The sequence below is a fragment of the Ceratotherium simum genome, chromosome 27 (assembly GCF_057802395.1).
Source record: "Ceratotherium simum simum isolate JZ-2026a chromosome 27, ASM5780239v1, whole genome shotgun sequence".
Taxonomy (NCBI): Eukaryota; Metazoa; Chordata; class Mammalia; order Perissodactyla; family Rhinocerotidae; genus Ceratotherium; species Ceratotherium simum.
This window is the reverse complement of record NC_141926.1, coordinates 29,853,700-29,875,301: the sequence shown is the minus strand read 5'-3', so window position 1 is coordinate 29,875,301 and position 21,602 is coordinate 29,853,700. Positions and strand designations below refer to the sequence as shown.

The 21,602-nt window shown below is 34.5% G+C and overlaps 1 protein-coding gene across 1 annotated transcript in view; it reads right to left on the bottom strand.

Moving 5' to 3' along the window:
- Nucleotides 1-893: 893 nt before the first annotated feature.
- The window catches only part of LIPI (lipase I), a 60,745-nt gene continuing 40,036 nt past the window's right edge, over nt 894-21,602 (bottom strand). The window contains exons 9-10 of the mRNA XM_004440727.3: nt 16,126-16,302; nt 894-1,026 (exon numbers count right to left, since the gene is read on the bottom strand). Coding sequence (XP_004440784.2) covers nt 939-1,026; nt 16,126-16,302 — 265 coding nt within the window. The 3' untranslated portion in view covers nt 894-938. The remainder of the gene's footprint in view (nt 1,027-16,125; nt 16,303-21,602) is intronic.

Here is a 21,602-nt window from a genome sequence, read left to right as displayed (position 1 = left end):
ATTGAACTTTGGAGAAGCACGTTAACATAGGGGTTAAAAACATGGGCCCAAGAGCCAGCCTTCTTAGGTTTCAATTCTGATTTTGTACATGATCTTGGGTAAGTTAGTTAACATTTCTGTGCCTTAGTTTCTTCATCTGTGGAGATAAAAAGGCCAACTCCATAGGGTTTTTGTAAGGATTAAATGAAATGATATATAGACAGTACTAAACTGAGCAGCAATACAGTGATGTATGTAAGTGTTAGTTATTATTTTTATTATTATCATTATGGGCAGATACTAGTCAAAGTATTGAATCAGTCTTCACAGAAATTTTTAGGTGACTGAAACATGGTAAGGTAAATTTAGTTACTCAAGGTCACATCATTAGTGAGTGTTGGACCCAAGATTTGACCTTAAGCATTATGGACCCATAGATTATTGTCCTCCATAGAAACAAAGCCTTTATTTACAAAGCATCACAAAAATTCCAAATAGATCACTAAACAGAAGGTGTATTTATGTTTACAAGATTTACATTAATCCAACTAACTTCTCCAAGTGACAAATTTACAATTAAAAAATATTCGTTTATGTTACTACTGTGGTCTGAGAAGTGGAGAATGATACTGTTTACACAATGCATTAAAGCAATAAGCTTCTCTTTTTCTCTAACATATTATCTATTAATAATAAGTAATTTAGGGAGACATTCAATGATAAACATTTGATTGAGGAAAAAAGAGAAATAAACAGCTTTTAGAATATATTCAGAATGCTTTACCGTATGCATTTTTAAAATTTTCTATATTTTTGATTCTTAAAAACTTATTGAAGAAGTAGAAATACCTGAATCCCAGATTGAGCAATGCATTGTAAAAGAAATATTGATTACTTTGTTCTATTTACAAGTTCTTTAATTCACAAACAGGTTGTTACATTTAACGGAAGACGGCATTTTATATTTCCTTTGATATGCATGTGCTTGGATTGAGAAATACTTCCTCACTTTCTTTAAGTACAAAATTATACACGCAAAGTGGTGGTCTGTGAAAGAGAAAAAAGAGAGAGAGAGAAAATAACTATTAGTCAAACAGCAGAGTTTATTTTCTTCTCATAAATATTAGAATAGTCTATGCCTGTAATTAACTAGTTCTCCAAATGCAGGGACTTGGAAACTATAGGACAGTTTCCACTCCGTCTCATTTGGCTATGTAGGGATGAAGTAGACACAATATTTAGGAGAAATAAAAAATTATCTGTGTTTCAACTTCTTCTCTCCTTGCTGTGTCATTGGAATACTTATACTGTATGGGAGATATTGTTGGATACTGAAATAGCTGAAACCTGAACTCAACTCTTAGTGTCTGGGCCACTTTTTCTACCATGATAGCCACCATGGAGGAGTTAGGCTGAACTACATAGACAAATGTTGCCAAAATGATTTAATCAATCCTCTTTGCCACCTACTAAAATGGAAATAATAATTTCAAGAGTATTCTATAACTTGGAGAAATTGTGTTTTTAAAGATTTCTGAGGGCCTGCCCAGTGGCACAAGCGGTTAAGTGCTCGCGCTCCACTCTGGCAGCCTGGGGTTTGCCGGTTCGGATCCCGGGCACACACCGATGCACTGCTTGGCAAGCCATGCTGTGGCGGCGTCCCATATAAAGTGGAGGAAGATGGGCACGGATGTTAGCCCAGGGCCAGTCTTCCTCAGCAAAAAAAGAGGAGGATTGGCAGATGTTAGCACAGGGCTGATCTCACAAAAAAAAAAAAAAAAGATTTCTGAGAGGTGAAGTCACTGTGCTGAATCAGGCATGTTGTCTAACTATTTATCTTCCTGTTAACGTCTTGAAAACCTTCAAAAAAAAAAGTAATCAACTAGGGGCCGGCCTGGTGGCGTAGTGGTTAAGTTTGAGCACTCCACTTCAGCAGCCTGGGTGCATGCATTTGGACCCCCGGGTGCGGACCTACACCACTCATTAGCCATACTGTGGTGGCGACCCATATACAGACTACAGGAGGATTGGCACAGATGTTAGCTCAGGGAGAATATTCCTCAAGCAAAGAAAAAAAAAAAGTAATCAATAAGAATAAGAAAATATTGGAAAAATTTCAGGAAAGGAGCTAAAGAAAAAAATGGTAGTAATAAATGGAAATTTCCTGTATCAGCAATGGTAACTTAATCAAGGAAAGGCAGGCAATTCAACTGCAGAGATGCTGGCATCTCATCTTTATTTGACATATGTACTGCTCTGGTTCAAGAGATACATTGTTCCCAGTCTCCTTTTAGTTTGGTTAAGACACCATTGAAAACGTTTTTAAAACATTCAATAGCATTTTAGGTTAAATTATTCAATTTTTAAATAAACCAATTTTCTATATCTGCTGTGTTTAAAAGCAATAACATATGGACATATTTATCTTTAATTATAAACACTGATATAGGATACTACAGTATTTTCCATTTGAAATAAAAGCATCTTGGAATTTTAATTTTAAAACTATGGCAATAAATGTAAAATGATAGTACTTAAATCTCATAAGGTGTTTAGAAGTTAGCAAAAATAGCTTTTTGTTAAGTTATCAGAGATCGGAATATAATTGAAAAATCAGACATTATTCTTTCTCCATTATTAAGAAATAAGTGAAGGAATGACTTTACCACTTCCCCAATATATAAATATATATATATATTTATGGGAATTCTTTATCTATCCTATTACATCCCTCATTCACCAAATGTGCCTTCAATGCTCTGGATCTCCCTGATCCACCTCATTTTGTCACAGTAGGACAAGTGTGTCATTAGACTTATTAATGGATAAATTACCTCAGCCATTAAGTAACTGTTCTGTTTATATATTTATAATGCAAGATTAAGGCAATTGTGTTTTTATTCCTTTTCAACAATAAAATAAAAGCTTGCAACCCTGTTACCATTAAATATGTTCAATCAATAATATAGTAAATGCTTATTTTTTATTAAATATTCAACATTTTACAAAGCCTTCACAAGCAATACAACAGTTTAGGCAAGTTCAAAATGCTTATCAAAGTTAAATTTCACCAAAATGTATGATAAAAATTAATTTTCTTTGTTTTTACATTGTGAAAAGCCTATCTAGTTCCACCGCCATGACTCTAATTTTGACATTATTTATTCTATGTTATTAATAATTCCTTCTCCTCAGGCAATAAAAATTTTAAAAAACTATAATTTAGAAGAAAATTCATGATATATGTTGAACTACCATGGGAAGAAGAATATTATATGTTTATTTTTTTAGTTTCAAAAACAGCACTGAATATGGCATTTTCAATACTTGCTTACCGAAAATTAGCAGAAATGAACAAATTTCATTGATAAAGTATAAAGCTTAATAAAAAGGTGAGAAAAATCTCTCTAAAATTCAAATACAATCTAGTTTTTCATTTTAATCCATATATATTATATACCAAATTACAAGAAATGTACGTGTTTCCTTAACATGAAAAAGCTCCCTAGGGCTTGTGCACCACATATCACCACATCTATACATCTAATATTCTTTAAAAAGTTACTTAGGATAAGGTTCCCAGCTCTAACACAAGTGCCTGTTCCCACCTGCCAGATGGGAAAAACCAATAATTCACAGATCACTGAGTAAAGTGCACAGAAGGGTCTTGCCTCAGTAGTGGGAGTAATTAACCCTAGACTGGGCACTAATCCAGGCCTGCCTAATAAATCTTGAAAGCAAGACCTGAAAGAATCAAGCTGTTTATAAGTAACTTAGCAGCACCTTGAGAATAAATCTGAAGAATATTTTTAGGAATACAAAAATATAGAGCACAGAAATAATAAAATACACAATGTCTGCCATCCAATCAAGAATTACCAAGCATGCAAAGAAGCAAAAAAATGGACCCATATGAGAGTCAACCGATTGAAACCAACCCAGAACTAGGACAGATGTGAGAATTGGCAGACAAGGACATTAAAAGAGTTATTATAACTGCATTCTATGTGTTCAAATAGTTAAGTAGAGACATAAGAGATATAAAAAGACCTAAACCAAACTTCCAGACGTAAAAGCCACAAAATCTGAGACGAAAAATAGACTGGATGGGATTAATAGCAGATTAGACATTGTAGAAGAAAAGAATAGTGAATTTGAAGACATAGCAACAAAACTATCCAAAATAAAATGCAGGGAAAGAATGGAATTAAAAAATTAACAGAGCATCAGTGAGCTGTGGGACAACTTCAAGCTGCCTAATAAACTTGAAATTAGAGTCTCTAAGGGGAAAGGAGAGGGAGGGGACACAGAAAAAGATATTTCAAAAAATAGTTGAAAATTTAGATCGAATTTGATGAAAACTATAAACCCATAGGTCCAAAAAGGCCAAGAAACTCCAAACACAATAAGTATGAAAAAAATTACAAGTCACAGTGTAATTAAATTGCTTAAAATCAGTGATAAGGAGAAAATCTTAAAACCAGCTAGAGAAAAAAGGCAATTTTCTTCATAGGAACAAAAGAAGGATAGTAATAGATTTCTCATTAGGATCAATGCATGGTACAAGACAGTACAGCAATATTTTTAAAGTACTGAAATTAAAAAACTGTCAAACTAGAATTCTATACCCACAGAAATTATCTTTCAAAATGAAGGCATCAAAGATTTTTTTAGACACACAAAAGTTGAAAGTATTCACAACCAGCAGACTCACACTACAAACAAATTTTAAAAGAAGGAAACTATAGTTTCCTTTAGTCAGAAGGTAAACTATACCAGATGAAAACACACATCTACATAAAGGTTAGAGGTACACCAGAGATGGCAACTATATAGATAAATATATAAGAATTTTCCTAATTATTTATATCTCTTTAATATATTGACTCTTTACATAAAAGTGATACAATGTATTACGGAGTTTTTGGCATATGTACAAGTAAAATGTATACCAACAACAGCACAAAAGCTAGGATGGGAGAAATGGAATTATACTACTATAAGGTTCACATGTTATGTGTGAAGTGGTAAAATTCACTGAAAGGTAGACTGTGATAAATTAAAAAATATAATGTAAACTGCAAAGAAACCACTAAAATAATAAAACAAAGAGTTATAGATAATAAATCCACAAAGGAGATAAAATGGAATTATAAGACTACTCAGTTTATCCAAAAGAAGGCAGACAATGAGAAAAATGGGAACAAAGAACAGATGGGACAGATAGAAAACAAAACAGCAAGATGACAGATTTAAACCCAAACATATCAGTTATTACATTAAATTAAAAGATGTAAATATCCTCAGTTAAACGACAGAGGTCAACAACATCATTTCTCATTTGAGAAATGCAACTTAAAAACACGAGATACCTCTACACACCTATTAGAATAGCAAAAATAAAAACCAAACAAACAACAAAAAAAATGGTCAGGTTTCTTCGAGCAGTTTTTGGTTCAGGAGAGCAATGGAACTCTCATATATTGCTGGTGGGAATGCAAAATATACAGTCACTTTGGAAAACAATTTGGCAGTTTCTTATAAATTTTAACATACACTTACCATATGACTCAGCAATCCCATTTCTAGGTATTTATTCAAGAGAAATAAAAACTTACGTTCACATAAAAACCTATATGCAAATATTTACGGCAGCTTTATTCTTAGACAGACATCAAAAATTGTGAACAAACCATATGTCCTCTAGCTGGTGAATGGATAAACAACTATGGTATATCCATACAATGGAATACTATTTATCAATAACATTCCATTGATATAAGCAACAACATGATGAGTTTTAAATGTATGAAGCTAAATGAAAGAAGTCATACTTAAAAGGCTCCATACTATATGATCCCATTTATATAATGTTCTGGAAAAGGCAAAACTAGGTACAGTGGTTGCCAGGAGTGGGAGCAGGGACCAAGATTAAAAATAAAGGGGCAGCACAGGGCAGTTTTTGTGATTGATGGAAATGTTCTGTATCTTGATTGTGGTGATGGTTACATGATTCCATGAATTTATCAAAACTCATAGAACTGTATACCAAAAAGAGTACATTTTACTGTTAAGTTTTTAAAAGTAGCTTTTTAAAAGTTTAGTCCAACTTTTCTCAAGTGGTCATCCCAGCTCATCTCCATCATGCATATTCCTCTCAGCCCCTAAATTCAAAGGCCCTACTCTACTGGAAATGCCTGGAAGGAGAAACATGTTGTAGTCTCTATCACAGTTTGTTACAGAGATAATTACTGGTTGAGCGCATACACAGTTTAATCTGGACCATAAGGCATCACATTTTTATAACTCAGGTTCCCAATACTTCAGCAGCGCTAATTCTCATTAATTGCACATTATCTGTATGGACAGATCTAAATAGGAAAAGCAACTAAATGGTTATGGCAGTTATCTAGGTAATTAAACTTAAAGCATACATTTCATCCAAGCATCTGTTAGCATCCTCAGCCAGCAGGGATGTTTTTGCTAACCACCCACAAAAATGTATTTTGGTTTTTTTCCCTGAGTAGAAATAATTGCATCTAAATTTTGTAAATTTAATAAAGTTTCATAGTCTAGCCACTGTTTGGCCATGAAAACTCTATGAATGGCAGCAGAGCTTTGTCTGGTACAGCACTGGAAGGTGAGAGGCTGGTGCAAAAAGACCAGGCAGGGTTCTGCTCTGCTGTCCACACGGTCACTAGGAGTCAGAATCAAATCAATGGCACTAACAACAACAACAAATCCACTGTTTAGATTTTACATAAACATTAAAAGAGAGATAACAACTATTAATATTTTGTTTATTTTTGGCTCTTTAGCATATCCCAATGACTTTACCCTATTTCTTACTTAACCAACGAATGCATTGTATATAACATTTGTCTATGTAATACATGATTAAGAAGATAGTGAGTCAAATATAATAGTAGACACATCTCTCTGCCTTTCCTTTCCCTTTCCCCTTCCAATAAGTGACTTTTAGAAGAGAAATGCGTGAAGAGGGCGATGACTACTTGTAGGCTCACCAGCATTTTGTATCAAGGTACGAACATCATGTGGTGAGGTGGAATATTTGAAAATGTTTCTCCGCCTTGATGTTCCTTCTATGAATATAAAGCAAGGAAATTGTTTAAAGTGTAGATAGTTGTCTATGCAGAGATAGTCAATGTTTATGTTAAGCAAATACTGGGAAAAAACAAAGTACCCAACAATAAAGGAAAGACTAATTTGAATATTTCACAAAAGACAGAACACAATGTCAGCCATTAACTTATAGTTAGAAAGAAAAATTTGCTTATAACCAGGTTCATGGTGTTGCACAGCTCCAAGTATATTATGTGCACATTGTTATCTATGTGAACAGTGACCCTTGAAGCTATCGCAGTGGGTAAGCTGCATGATTCTACACAGAAAGCCTGCTTATAATATAATGTAAATAATTAAATTCATGATTCAACTGTAATGTGTGTGGTTGTAAGACAAAATATTAATAGTTGTTATCTCTTAGTTGTAGAATTACATATGAATTAAATTTTCCAAATGTTCCACAATGGGAATAATTGACCACATTAATTAGTGAAAAATGTTTATTCCTGAAAAAATAACAGCAACTAAAAACAAACAAGCAAAAAAAATTTAAAAATCCAAGAAAAGTTTGTCTTCAAATCATTGTGAATGCACCTCTCAGCTGAGAAACCTTAGACAGGTTTTTTAAAACCTCTGAGTTTCTGTTTCCTTACTAATAACAAAGAAATACTTACCTCATAGAGTTGTTGCAAAGATTGCAAAACTAGCATCTGGAAGGTAGTAGAAGCTAAACAAACTTAGTCACTACTATTCATCTTGAAAGCAGTTCACTAATACAAAAAAAAACTTCTCAGGGATATCCCTTTAGTGCCCAAATGTTCAAAGGAGTCATCAATCCTTGGTACCCAATAATTTTCTCTTAAATCACGTGCATCATGCAAAGCACGCACCTTGGAAAAAAACTAAAAATCCCTTCCTTAGGTACTACCTTTCTAGAGGAGAAGGTTAGATTTTGTTTACAGCAAATAGCTCAGCAGATAAATTCCACTTTATGAGATGAAATTGCAATCAATGCAGATTTCCTTTTCTAACATTCTTAATCAGCTCTGCTCAGAGTCTTCCGATATCCCCAACAACTCTGTTGGGTAAAGATTTGGATCACTGCATTATCAGAGTGGGTAGTGTGGTAGAAGTGGGTAAAGAGTTTGTGTGAGAAGTTTAGAAAGTAGTAACGAATGAAAATTTTACAAGAAGCGAGGAGTATTTGTATGGTTAGGGAATGAAACTTACAGTTTTACAGAAGTATTGGGAATAAGGCATTTTATTGATGAATTATTTCAGCAAAATAGACAAATCTGTTTCATATAATTATTGGCTTGGTGAGTCTGTTGCTTGATCTGTGAATTTATAGATAAAAGGAGGTATAAGAAAAGTTAAATTGGGGACCAACCAGAGAAGGGGAGAAAAATAAGGAGAAAAAGATTGCTATTCATTGACCATTTACTATCAGCCAAATACATACTTTACATATATTAGATATACTTTACATATAGTAGGCCACAAATTACAAGACAACTGTAGAAAGAAAACTAACCATTTTATGAATAAGAAAGACTAAGATTGTGAAAGAATACATTTATATACATCTTGTATTGTACTTTTAATCAAATTTTGTTAAGATTTGTATTGATTATTGTGTATTTATGCAATAACTGTAATTGTATGTTACAGCATAGCTAGTGGAAATATATATACTGAGGCTTTTATGATACAGCCTGAAAATTCTTGATAACATTGTCCAATTATACAATTACCACTTAAAATTATGTCACAATAACTTAGGCACTTTAAAAAGAAAATCACTTATTTTAATTATCAAATATTTAACAAATTCTTATATAACTGCAGCAAAAATTTTAATCTAAAGCAAATAATTTTAGAAGTAGAAGATGAATAAAAATATCCTGTCCCCTAATATGATAATTAAAATATTGAATCTCTAAAAATATCTAGGTATAACAACCTTTTTGTTCAATAATGACTCTAATGGTAGATAAAAGAAAAGCCCTTTCCAGTCATCCTAAAACCACTGGATTTTTCCTATATGGGGCATAGCTCATACATTACGCATAGAAACACACATTCACAATCACACTGTTGACACTGTTTGGAGTTCTTTGTTTGTATCGCATCTCACCATTACACTGACGTAGAGACCATCATTTGAGGACCCAGGAAAAAAAAATGGGGCGTGGATAGTGAAGATGGGGGACAGGTTTCAGGACGAACAAACTGTAAAAATGTAAAGTAATTTTGCCAAAATTGCTACTTTTAAACACCCTTCAAAGGTCTAGAGTTTCAAGCCCCACATTCTCCCAAAATACTGTTGGCCCGTTAGCCATGCAGTGTAAAAGACAAAAATGAAATGTTAAAGGTTTCAGAACAAATAATATAACTGTAAGTTAGTTTCTTGAGGTTACTCTCTAAATTAAAGACAGCTCTTTTGGCTGTTCTTAAGCAAACACTTACTCTATCATTAAATCTAAGTCTCATGTATGATACTTTCAAAAGAATCCTGAAATTATTGAACTAAAATGCAATACTAAATAACTAGAGAAGTTATCATGAGGTAAGTAACTGATTCAGGCCAAAGCTATGAAACCACAGATTTAAATATTTAATTAATTTGAAAAAGGACGTGTCTAAATTTATACATAAGCTCTCCATGATACATTGTAGTAAATTATTTGAGGAGTTACTTCATTGTTCAATCTCACATTGTATTATCAGACAAAATATTACACTGTAGCCATGCAGACCAATATACATAACTATTTAAAAAACCTAACTTACCCCAAATTGTTTTAAGTATCCAGATCTTGAAAGATCTGAATTTGAGTTCTCCAGCTTAGCTATTCATCTGTTGCTTTCATTCACAGGTAAGTTGTGTCAGCCAGTCAGAATTATATTGCATATTTTTTTAGTTAAATCAATATTTAACTTTAACAGGATATATTACAAGCCAAATAATCCACTTTTAATTAATGTTTTGCCTGATTTATCTAAATATTGTCAGTCTCTCTCTAGTAGCCTGTTATTTTTGCTACCAAGCATTTATGCCCTTTCTGGTAATATTATCCTTTCTGGTAATATTACCCTTTCCATTCTTTACTCCACTCTCAAACCATAGACTTTGGATGAATTTGATCTCATCTCATCTCACAGTTAAGGATATGCCAATCAAAGGACTTATTTCCCTGACCACAGTGTAAGGTTCAAAAATATGAATTTGCCCAACAAAAGTCAGTGAGATGCAATGAGACTATAAAACTTTTTTGTCTTTTTTGTTATGGGATTTGAACTTGGAATTAAGTGGGCTGAAGGTACTGGCAGCCAACTTGGCACCATGAAGACTGAGAATGAAGCAACGTGAATGGCAGAACCAAGAGCTGGCACAAAACTGCTCCCTCGTCCTTTGAATGCAGCCAAGCCAGGAGCCACATCTGCCATGGGATTTTCGGATACATGTGGCTACATGGCCTCTTTATCTTTAGGGATTTCTGGTTGGGTCTTCTGTGTTTTGTAATAGTAAGAGGTTTTTGTTTGCTGGTTTTCTATCTACTGTACAACATTGTGCCTGTAGCAAATAATATTGTATTGTGCACTTAAAAATTTGTTAAGAGAGTAGTATTCAAGTTAAGTGTTCTTACCACAACAATAACAAAAAAGGCAGCTAAACAATGCAGGGGAGGAGGGAAAGGAGCTGGTCTGTTGCTCCACCTCTGAGCAGCAGGGGAAAGTTCTCTAATGAGTAAGCCACTTGGTGAAACAGGTAGGGTGGCGGTATCTCTGGCAGTAATGGCACTCGGCAGAATGTCCACAGCTATAAAAAAGTGTATTTTGTTTACAGCTTCAACATTACACATTATTTACATAACAAAATAAAAATAAAAAATAAAATAAAAAGCTCTCAGAAGATAATTTCCATAGTTTGTAAATTTTCTCTTTTGTGGTGATATATTTCTTCAATGCATTCATTCTTTTATTATTGATTTGTAAGCTTTCCTTTCTTTTTCTCTTTTAATTTCAGTTTCATTGAGCTATAATTGACATATAACACTGTGTAAGTTTAAGGTATACAATGTGTTGATTAGATACACTTATATATTGCAAAATGATTACCATGATAGCATTACCTAACACATGCATCACGTCACATAGTTACCAATTCTTTCTTATGGTGAGAACATTTAAGATCTACTCTCTTAGGGGCCGGCCCGGTGGCGCAAGCGGTTAAGTGCGCGCGCTCCGCTGCGGCGGCCCGGGGTTCGCTGGTTCGGATCCCGGGTGCGCACCGACACACTGCTTGGCAAGCCATGCTGTGGCAGCGTCCCATATAAAGTGGAGGAAGATGGGCACAGATGTTAGCCCAGGGCCGTCTTCCTCAGCAAAAAAAGAGCAGGATTGGCAGATGTTAGCACAGGGCTGACCTCCTCACAAAAAAAAAAAAAAAAAAAAAAACCACCAAGAAAAAAACAAACAAACAAAAAAAAACATCTACTCTCTTAGCAAATTTCAAGTATATAATACAGTATGGTTAACTATAATCACTATACTGTACATTAGATCTCCAGAACTTATTCATCTTATAACTGGAAGTTTGTACTCTTTGACTAACATCTCTCTTTTGCCCCTATCCCCCAGGCCCTGGTAACCACCGTTCTAGTCTCTGTTTCTATGAGTTTGGCTTTTTTAGATTTCACATATAAGTGATATCATACAGTATTTATCTTTCTCTGTCTGACATATCACTAGCATAACGCCCTCAATGTCTATCCATGTTGTCATAAACTGCAGGATGTGCTTCTTTCTTGTGGCTGAATAATATATATATACACCTACACCCCATCTTCTTGATCCATTCATCTGTTGATGGACACTTAGGTTGTTTCCATATCCTGGCTACTGTGAATAATGCCACAATGAACATGAGAGTACAAATATCTCTTCAACATCCTGTTTTCATTTCCTTTGGATATATACCCATAAGTGGGAATGTGGGATCATATGGTAGTTTTATTTTTTTTCTTTTTTTCTTTCTGAGGAAGATTCTCCCTGAGCTAACACCTGTGCCAATCTTCCTCTATTTTGTATGTGGGTCACCACCACAGCATGGGTGACGAGTAGGTCTACACCCGGGATCCAAACCCACAAACCCAGGCTGCTGCAGCGGAGCATGCCAGACTTAACCACTAGCCACAGGGCTGACCCATGGTAGTTCTTAATTTTTTGAGGAACCTCCATACTGTTTTCCGTACTGGCTATACCAACTTACATTCCCTTTCCTCCACATCCTCACCAACATTTATCTCTTAGCTTTTTGACGATAGTTATTCTAACAGGTATGAAATGATACCTTGTGTGGTTTTGATTTGCCTTTCCCTGATGATTAGTGATGTTGAGCACCTTTTCACGTACCTGTTGGCCATTTGTATGTCTTCTTTGAAAAAATGTCTATTCGGTTCCTTTGCCCATTTTTAAATCAGATTGTTTGGGTTTTTTGCTATCGAGTTGTATGAGTTCTTTATATATTTTGGATACTAACTCCTTATCAGATATATAATTTGCAAATATTTTCTTCCGTTCCACAGGTTGCCTTTTCATTTTGTTGATGGTTTCTTTTGTTGTGCAGAAGATTTTTAGTTTAATGTAGTTGCACTTTTTTATTTTTGCTTTAGTTGCTTTTCCTTTTAGTGTCAAATGTAATAGTCGGTTTTAACTGACACATTATTCTAAATTATTACAAATAAGATATCAAACTCTTTTTCAATTGCCAATCATTTATTCTTGTGTCATTATTTTAAAGGTTATTTGTACCATTTACAAAATTATGTTTTGGAGTTTTCATTTTTTTCCATTAAACTGCAATAATATGCTTCTACCAGTATCAAACTTTTAAAATTATTGCTGTTTTGGAATTTGCTTTACCATTTCACAGTTAAAGTTATAAACATTACTCTCATTATTCAAATTTTCTTAGCTCATCTCAATAATTTGTTATTCCAAATTAATTAGGAAGAGCTAAGCAATATCTCCCTTAGATTTTGACTGGAGTCATGTTAAATTTATAAGTGCATTTAATAAGAATTGCCATTGCTACATTGAATCTTCCACTCCATGAAGATTTCTTTGAATACTTGCAGAATTATATCTTTATTGCCAAATTTTAAAAATAAAATATACAAAAGTGGGTCTAAATGTTGGTATCTTTTAGTTTCCTGGTTCTTAGTTCATCTTATCAATTTGAGATCTGCATCTTCCTTTCTTCAGTTGAGGAGAGTTTTCTTTTATCATATCTGCAATTAGTTCTTCTGTTGTGTTTCCTCTTCAGCAACACTAGGTATCTACATTTTGCATTTCAATCATTTTTCCTCAATAATTATTCCCCAATCTACTCTCTTATTTATATCACCTTATTTTGTAGGTTATTATAAAATGAGTTTTCTACACTATTGACCAGTTCTACTCTTTCTTGTTTTTAATGTTGATACTAAATTTGATGTTAACTTTAGCTTCTTAACTCAGTCAACTCCCTTTTAATCATAGTCAGTTGTCTCATCATCTTTCTTTTTACTTGTTCTTTCATGAATTACTGCTTTCTTAAATATTATTGAGAGCAACAAGCAATGTTTTATGTATTTCCCGTAATAAACCTTTTAAAAAGTCAACCTTATTTTTAAATCTTGATTGTAAGATCTTTCTTAAATTGCTGATGCTGAATTAGGCACCATTTGATTGTTGTTGTTGTGTTTTTCTCTTCACTTCTACTTAAATGATGAGAGGAGCATCTAGCCCTGTCATTTGCCCGTATATACAAAGGGTGGATTACCCTTGGTTCCTTTTACTGTCCACGTGTATGGAACTAAATTTCTCTTTCTTATCTCTTTCTCATCTCATCTCTTTCTCATCTCTCATCTTATGTGCTATTTTATGTAAAATATTCTAGCTAAATTTCTGGTGTCTGGTCAACACTTACATTATATGCTTCATCCTGACTGAGGAGGAAACTCTTCTGTTTCTCTTTCCAGTTGTGATACATAGTGAGAAGACTTTATTTTTGGACAACGTGAATCCTTTACATTTAAGTGCCAGAAACAGAGGATGTAAAGCTACAACCTCCAGACTTCTCTGTTCGTACTCACCTTCCTTATGCTGAGAAAAGTAATAATGGGGGAGACTAGGGAAATATAATGGTGCAACAACCCTGGCATCTTTAAAACCTAGCTTTTGGGGACTACAAATATAGTTTTTATTCTTATGTTTAGTAGAGGCTTTGCATCTTTAACATAATACATCCAGAGATCAGTTGAAGATCACAAATCTTGCAGCTCTAGTCCTTCAAACGTGATCCCCTAAACTTTCTCTCTCTCTCTCTGGTATATTTCATCAAGGAATGATGTTACCAATATTCCTAGCTGAAAATATCCATATATTTTGGTATTTTTCTAAGTATTTCAATCAAAGGCAAAGGACAGTAAAATTACTCCTAGATTTTTTCCATTATAAAGACATCTTACCTATTGACTTTTGAATGACTAAATATTCTCATACCAAAAGTTACAAAATAACCTACACTTCAAAGAATTTTCCCAACTCTTCTTTGTTAATATAGAGTTTATTCAAATGCATATTCTTTTCTTTAAATGTACATATCACTTAATGCAGTTTTTTGTATCTTGTTCTATTCATTTTTTTTCTTGCTGAGGAAGATTCACCCTGAGCTAACATCCGCTGCCAATCTTCCTCATTTTTGTTTTATGGAGGCCACCGCCACAGCATGGCCACTAACAGACGAGTGGGATAGGTCCACACCTGGGATCCAAACCTGGGCCACCAAAGTGGAGTGTGCTTAACTTAACCACTAGGTCACCAGGGCTGGCCCTAAATGCATATTCTTATCATTTGTAATTTTTATCACTTTTATTCTCCAAAAATTCTTATTTACTATGTTCAACATCATAGAAAGGTAATTGGGAAAGTAAATATATAAGTACAGGAAATAAAGAGAAATAAAGAGGAAACATTGCAGTCAACTAAAGAAGAGAGATTTCTGGCAATCCACAAACCCATTGCTGTTGGCTCTCAGTTGATGCTCACTGTTGGAACAACTCACATATCCAAGTTGACAGATGATCAACTCATTAAAGAGCTCTTAAAGAACCCATTTAAGGGTTCTTAGTGCTTTCACAGGGGCGATTTTGTGGAAATATGAATTCTGCTATGGTGAACTTGTACATCAAAACCATGAGGGCATGCATAGTGGGGAAACCTCTTCAATTGTGAGGACATGGAATCAAGAAGAGCATACTAAATGGGCATGAAAAATACTGCTAGGGCCTATTGTCTTCAAGAAAATTGTACCCACACAGTCGTGATGGTGTCACATTTTTTTGAAATGGTGATATTTGTGATATAACTGATAAACCAAGACAGGTGACTGTAAAACTAAAATGTAGAGTCAGATTCTCCTCATGCTGTTATTGTATATATGTTAGAGCCTCACTCCTGTCAGTATATTCTTGGGGTTGAATCTCCAGTGATCTGTAGAATCTTATACATAGCAGATGAAAAAGGACTTCTTTTCTCTTCCCAAATAAAGAGTAACAAATTTGGGAGATAGAAAAGATCACTGAAAGTCATAATGACGTCTATCTTCTATGACCATATGTCTCATTACAAAGTTTTCAGCCATTGGAGCTCATCCAAAGGACTATATAAAAAGACTCTCAAATACTCTGCAAATATATATGTATATATAGAAATTATTCATCAACTTCTAAGGCAGACATTTGTCTCATTTTTTTTCATTTTTGTTGTGTCTTATGAGATGATTGTGTGTGTTTTTTGTTTGCTTGGGTAAAGGGACTCCAAAATAAATTTCATCCAAGCAAAAAAAAAATTCATTTTGTACCTTTTAGATATTCAAATATTTATGTAAAATATAATCTAAAGTACACAATAAACAGATATTTGAGTACATGAATTCTTAAACCATTCCTTAGCAAACGTATTTTCAAGTTTAAAAGATAACATATTGAAATCAAAATTAAGTTTTCTTACCTTTCTGGATATGTAAGTGATTTTAACATGAGACGCTGGATGCTGTATTTGCATGTGGAACATTGCTGATCTGAGCTCTGAAAATATGCCAAACCAATGCTTGAAACATTTACAACATCATTTAAAAACTGAGCAAGAATCTTGACTTCTTGAAGTTTATAAAATGATTTGTTCTTCCTAAACAGAAAATTTGATATGCTCAGCATATTAGTAATTTGAAACATAATTTAACTCTAAAATCAATATGATCTTAACAATGCAGGATACAGAAAACAGTCTTATAGGAAAAAGGCTAAACAATAAAATATTTAAGGTATTTATTAAAATAATTCAAACAGAAATTTAAAACAAAATAATAATAATATATGCTTCCCCGTCCACAAATATTTTGGGGATACTTTTTGGGAAAAAAGTGGTACATCTTGTTTTTTTGACCAGGTGTCTAGATTGTACATTTGTCTAAGATTAGAGAAGTCATCTATTGCTTCTTTTTTCAGACCCCTGAACAACCATTATAGTTCCTTGAATAGACTGGGTACTCAAATAATAATCCTTTGTTGTTCTGTCACACTTTATCAAATATTTGTGAATTAAAGGAGTAATTATAAAAGCCTAAGATTCAAAAGAAATAGTAAAGATAGTACTTAATAAGTATAATTTCTTGAGAATTTACAATGCACCTATATTTTACAGAGGAGAAAACTGAGCATCAGAATATACAAGTGCCTTTCCTAAGCTAGTGAATGCAAAGCAGGAATGCAAACACAGCCATGTCAATACTCTTCATCGCTCTAATCAATTCCTCATCCTTATGTGCCAGAAATATGAGGCCCTGGAGTCATTTAGGTCAACCTGGGTCTACTCGACTCCAAAGGGAACTGTAAAGGAGGAGAATAAGGATAAGGAAGAGGAGGAGGAAGAAAGAAAGATGGCAGGGTGGGGGGAGATGGAGGGAGGGAGGGAAGGAGGGAGGAAAGAAGGAAGGAGGGAAGAGAGAAAAAGAGAGAAGCAAAGAGAAGAGAAGAGGAGAGAAAGGAAATGTTTTAAAAATCTGTTGAAATAATTTCCTCCATCAAGGCAACAACAACTTGCTTGAGCAAAGGCAACAATTCGACATAGAACAGCTAAAGAGCACCAGTGGGGCACCCAGCATTTGTGTATCTTATATTTGTCCCTGCTCTTCCCTCCTTTTGATTCTTCAAATCATCTAGGCCCATAAAAGGATGTCATCACTCCCCTCAAAGACCATCTGTGCTCCCTCCTGGCAGAGTTACTACCTCCTCTTTCAGAGAATATAGTGTCATTGGTCATATCTCTAATTTCTGCCCAAGAGCTTATCTAGATTTCTCAGAGACACTTCAAAGTCAACGTACCCAGATGGGAATGTGTTGTCTCCCCCACAAATTCACATCCACTCCAATGGTTTCAAATATCAACTATTTGCTTGTGACCACCAAGTCTCTGCTGCCAGCTGAGCCCTGTCTGCTCAGATCCAGACACATTTATCCACTGCTATTCAGCATGTCTACTTGGATACCTCAAGGATGTCTAAAGCTCAGTAGGTTCAAATCTAAATGACATCATCCCCAACACTCACTTCTCACCAAAAAAAAATCCTAAAACTTTCAAATTTCCTTATTGCTTTAAATGGCAGCGCCATCTATTGCCCAAGCCAGACAACTAGGATTCACCCTTGATACCATCCTCTCTTTTTAACCTCTACATGCAATCTATCATAAATTCCTCCTGCCTTTATCTATGAAATATCCTGAATCTGCTTTGAATCCAGCCTCATTTTTCCATCTCTACCACAAACACTGTATCTCAGGACACCATTGTCCCTTGTCTATATTCTTGCAACATCATCCTGTCTTTTCCCTCTCCAATACACTGTGGTCAAATTGTTTTTCCAAAATAAAAATCCAATCCTGGCCCCAACCAAACTGCTCCAACTAAAACAGTTCAGTGGTTTTCATCTGCCAGTGAATAAAATATAAATCCTGGAACATGTCCTACAAGTTCAGACATGATGAACTTCCTTTAGTTCCTGAAACGGGCTATGCTCCCTCCTGCTTAAGGATCTTCGCCTTTTTTGGTCCTTCTGCCTGGAATGTAGCAGAGCGAGCTAACTCCTGTTCATCATTTAGGTCTCAACTAATATAAAACATCCTTAAAGAAACTTTTAGTGACCCCTATAATTCACATCCCCTATTTTATGTTTCCATGCACACTATAATTTGCCTAAAGACATTTTTCATGGACAGATTGTATTTGCATATCTTTATAATTACGTGATTATCTTTATATCCTTCATTAGGTTGTAAGCTTAACGAGGGTAGGACTATGTCTGTTTTTCTCATCACAGTATCCTCAGCACTTAGCACAGTGCCTAGCTCAATGCAGATACTCATTAAAAATTGTTTGAATAGAGGAATGATGAACATCATCATTTTATTTGTATTACGTATTTGTAAAGTCTATCTGCTGCACTAGACTGAAATTATGTAACTACAGAAATCTAATTTGTCCAAAATTTTATCCTTAATTTCTCGTACAGTTCTTGGCGTATAGAAGCTCTCAAGAATTTTTGTTAAATGGTTAATTTGGCTCCTCTCCATGTATCTCCTAGCTCAGTGAATGGCACCATAATTTAAATAGTCACCAAGCTTAAAACTTGAAGTCACTTTAGATTGGTTTCTTTCCTTCAATTTCACATGTTTAATTAAGCATAAAAACACATCTATTCTAAACCCTGAAAACCCTCTTTCACTGACTTGGTCCAGGTCCCCATCATCTTTCATATAAATTACTACAATAGCCACCTCTCTGGACTTGCTCCACTCTAATCTCCCCATCACTCATCCATCTGGGAAATTATTCTAACCTGAATGAATATCCAATATTGACATCCCGTTTAAAATTCTACATTGGCATGTTAATATATTTGGCATTATATTACAATGTGGAAGTGAGTTTTAGTAACATAGAAAACAAAGATCACATTATAGCATTTAGTATAAAAATCAAGATGCAGAACACATTTGCAATAAGATCATAAGTTTTCTAAAAAAACAATAATGTGTGTGTGCACAGCGGTATGTACAAGAAGAAGAAAGGAAGAAAAGGAAGAGGTGGAGGAGGAGGAGGAGAAGGAGGAACGGTTATAAACCCAATGGTGAATGTGGATATCCCTGGATGTTGTCATTATAAATGATTCTCATTTTCTACTGTATAATACTTCATGTTTTCTACAGCAAGCAAACGTTCCTATTCTAATTTTGAAAAAAGAAATAAAAGATCATTTAAAAGTCTTGACTTCCCTGGCATCTGAAACAGTTTAAATCCCATACATGACTAAATTTATTAGCAAAGAATTATTAATAGAAAACAATAAAGCCACTGGCCAGGCATAGATGGACAGACTTACCATGCATCTGTGTTCCATATTTTATATTCCTTCATGAAAAATGCACTAATTCAAGTATTTGCATAAAATGCATCAATATTTCATGGTGTTCTGCATAGAACATGATGTTTGTAAAGGAAATCAAGACACAATTTCTTTGCCTTCTGAACAAATTTCAAACTACTGCTCTAGGACGGCAGGCTGTGCTCTATTACTGAACTCAGGTACTCTCCTAGCTCCACGCCTTTGAAAGCACCTTGTCCTCATTCCCTGACTACAATACCTCCTCTTCAAATGTTTCCTTGCTTCTTCCTCCGTACTCCCACAGCACATAAGTGTTATGCTACTATAAAACTCATTACGCAGAGCTGTAATTATGCATTAGTCTCCTTCGGTATTCTGTGATGTCCTTGAAAATGGTAACACTACTATCTTAGTTTGGGTTCCCATTATTTGGTGAAATGCCTGAATAAGTTTGGTTGATGCTGAATAACACTTATCGAATGAGTGAATTCAAAAGCTAACAAAGCATGTGCCTGAGAAGAATAAATAAAGGATCACACGTATATATATATGCATATGTATATACATACACACATATACATGATTTTAAGCAATTTAAAGTAATAAACTATATGGACTAATATTACTTATTATCATAACATATTCAATCAGTGCTCAAAGTTAGGTGGAAAGAGCTTAAAAGTTTCTCTTAATGAAAGACGGTAAGTGAAGAATTTGGATCAAAATCCTAGTTTAACTTCTTTTATCTTCTTCTTTGGGTGACTGAAAGGAAGTTGAAAAAGGGGAGAAAACAAAAATAATTGGTGCTCACTCATTACAAGGTCTATCCAACTATTAAATTATCTGTAATGCCTTTATTAATTTTAACAAGATTAAATCTATAGAATCTAATATTAAAAATATGTTTATCTCAAATTTTTAAAAAATTTGCCTGACTTGTAACCCAGAATATTATTTTCAAGGATGATCATGGTATTCCATGAGGAAGTTGTTTTGTGTTACTTCAGTACAGAGCTCCTCAATATTTTGTCAGCATGGACTTCTTTTATTATTATTTTCTTTGTGGATTCTAAGGTTTTCAAGATTAATCTACAAAACAAACTTCATGTACTATTAGCTACGGCTACATTTTATATTTTTATGTTGTTTTAGATTTTAACTAAGGGTTCATAATAATACTGTAAAATTAAATACACGATTACTACTGTTTATGATACTAAAGTGCACATAAATAAACATGCAAGGACTTTTTCCTGGTTCACTGTTAATGGTTGCACAAGTTTGGATGTTACAAGGTAGTCAAGTCTGAGGTCCATCACACATCAGATTTAGCCAGTTCAGGTACTGTAACCACCTAAACTGTGACAACAGTAAATGTTGGATATACCAGCTGTTCCTCCTGAAATTCTAATCATGTCATCAGGAGCCAGTTTAAACTTAAACCAAATTGTTGTAAGCCCACAGACAATAAAATAAAGTTTATCTTTGATTTCATCACTAGACATGGTACCTAGGAGCCTTTTGAAAACAGTTACATTATTTAATGGATTTCTAGAAATCTAGCACAGCAGGCTGGAAACCACAATTTTAATAGTAACATGCACCTTTATATCATTCTTTTGTTTAAGAGAAAATGAACTCTCTAGTTTGAGAATTTATTAAACACACAAATAGACATTCAACAAATTCAAGCTGAGAATATCCTTTTTTTTTTTATTTGTGAGGAAGATCAGCCCTGAGCTAACATCCATGCCAATCCTCCTGTTTTTGCTGAGGAAGACCGGCCCTGAGCTAACATCTATTGCCAATCCTCCTCCTTTTTTTCCTTTTTTCTCCCCAAGGCCCCAGTAGATAGTTGTATGTCATAGTTGTACATCCTTCTAGTTGCTGGATGTAGGATGTGGCCTCAGCATGGCCGGACAAGCCGTGCGTCGGTGTGCACCTGGGATCCAAACCCAGGCCACCAGTAGCGGAGTGTGCGCACTTAACCGCTAAGCCACAGGGCTGGCCCCGAGAATATTCTTTGAGATGATTACATAACTAAAAA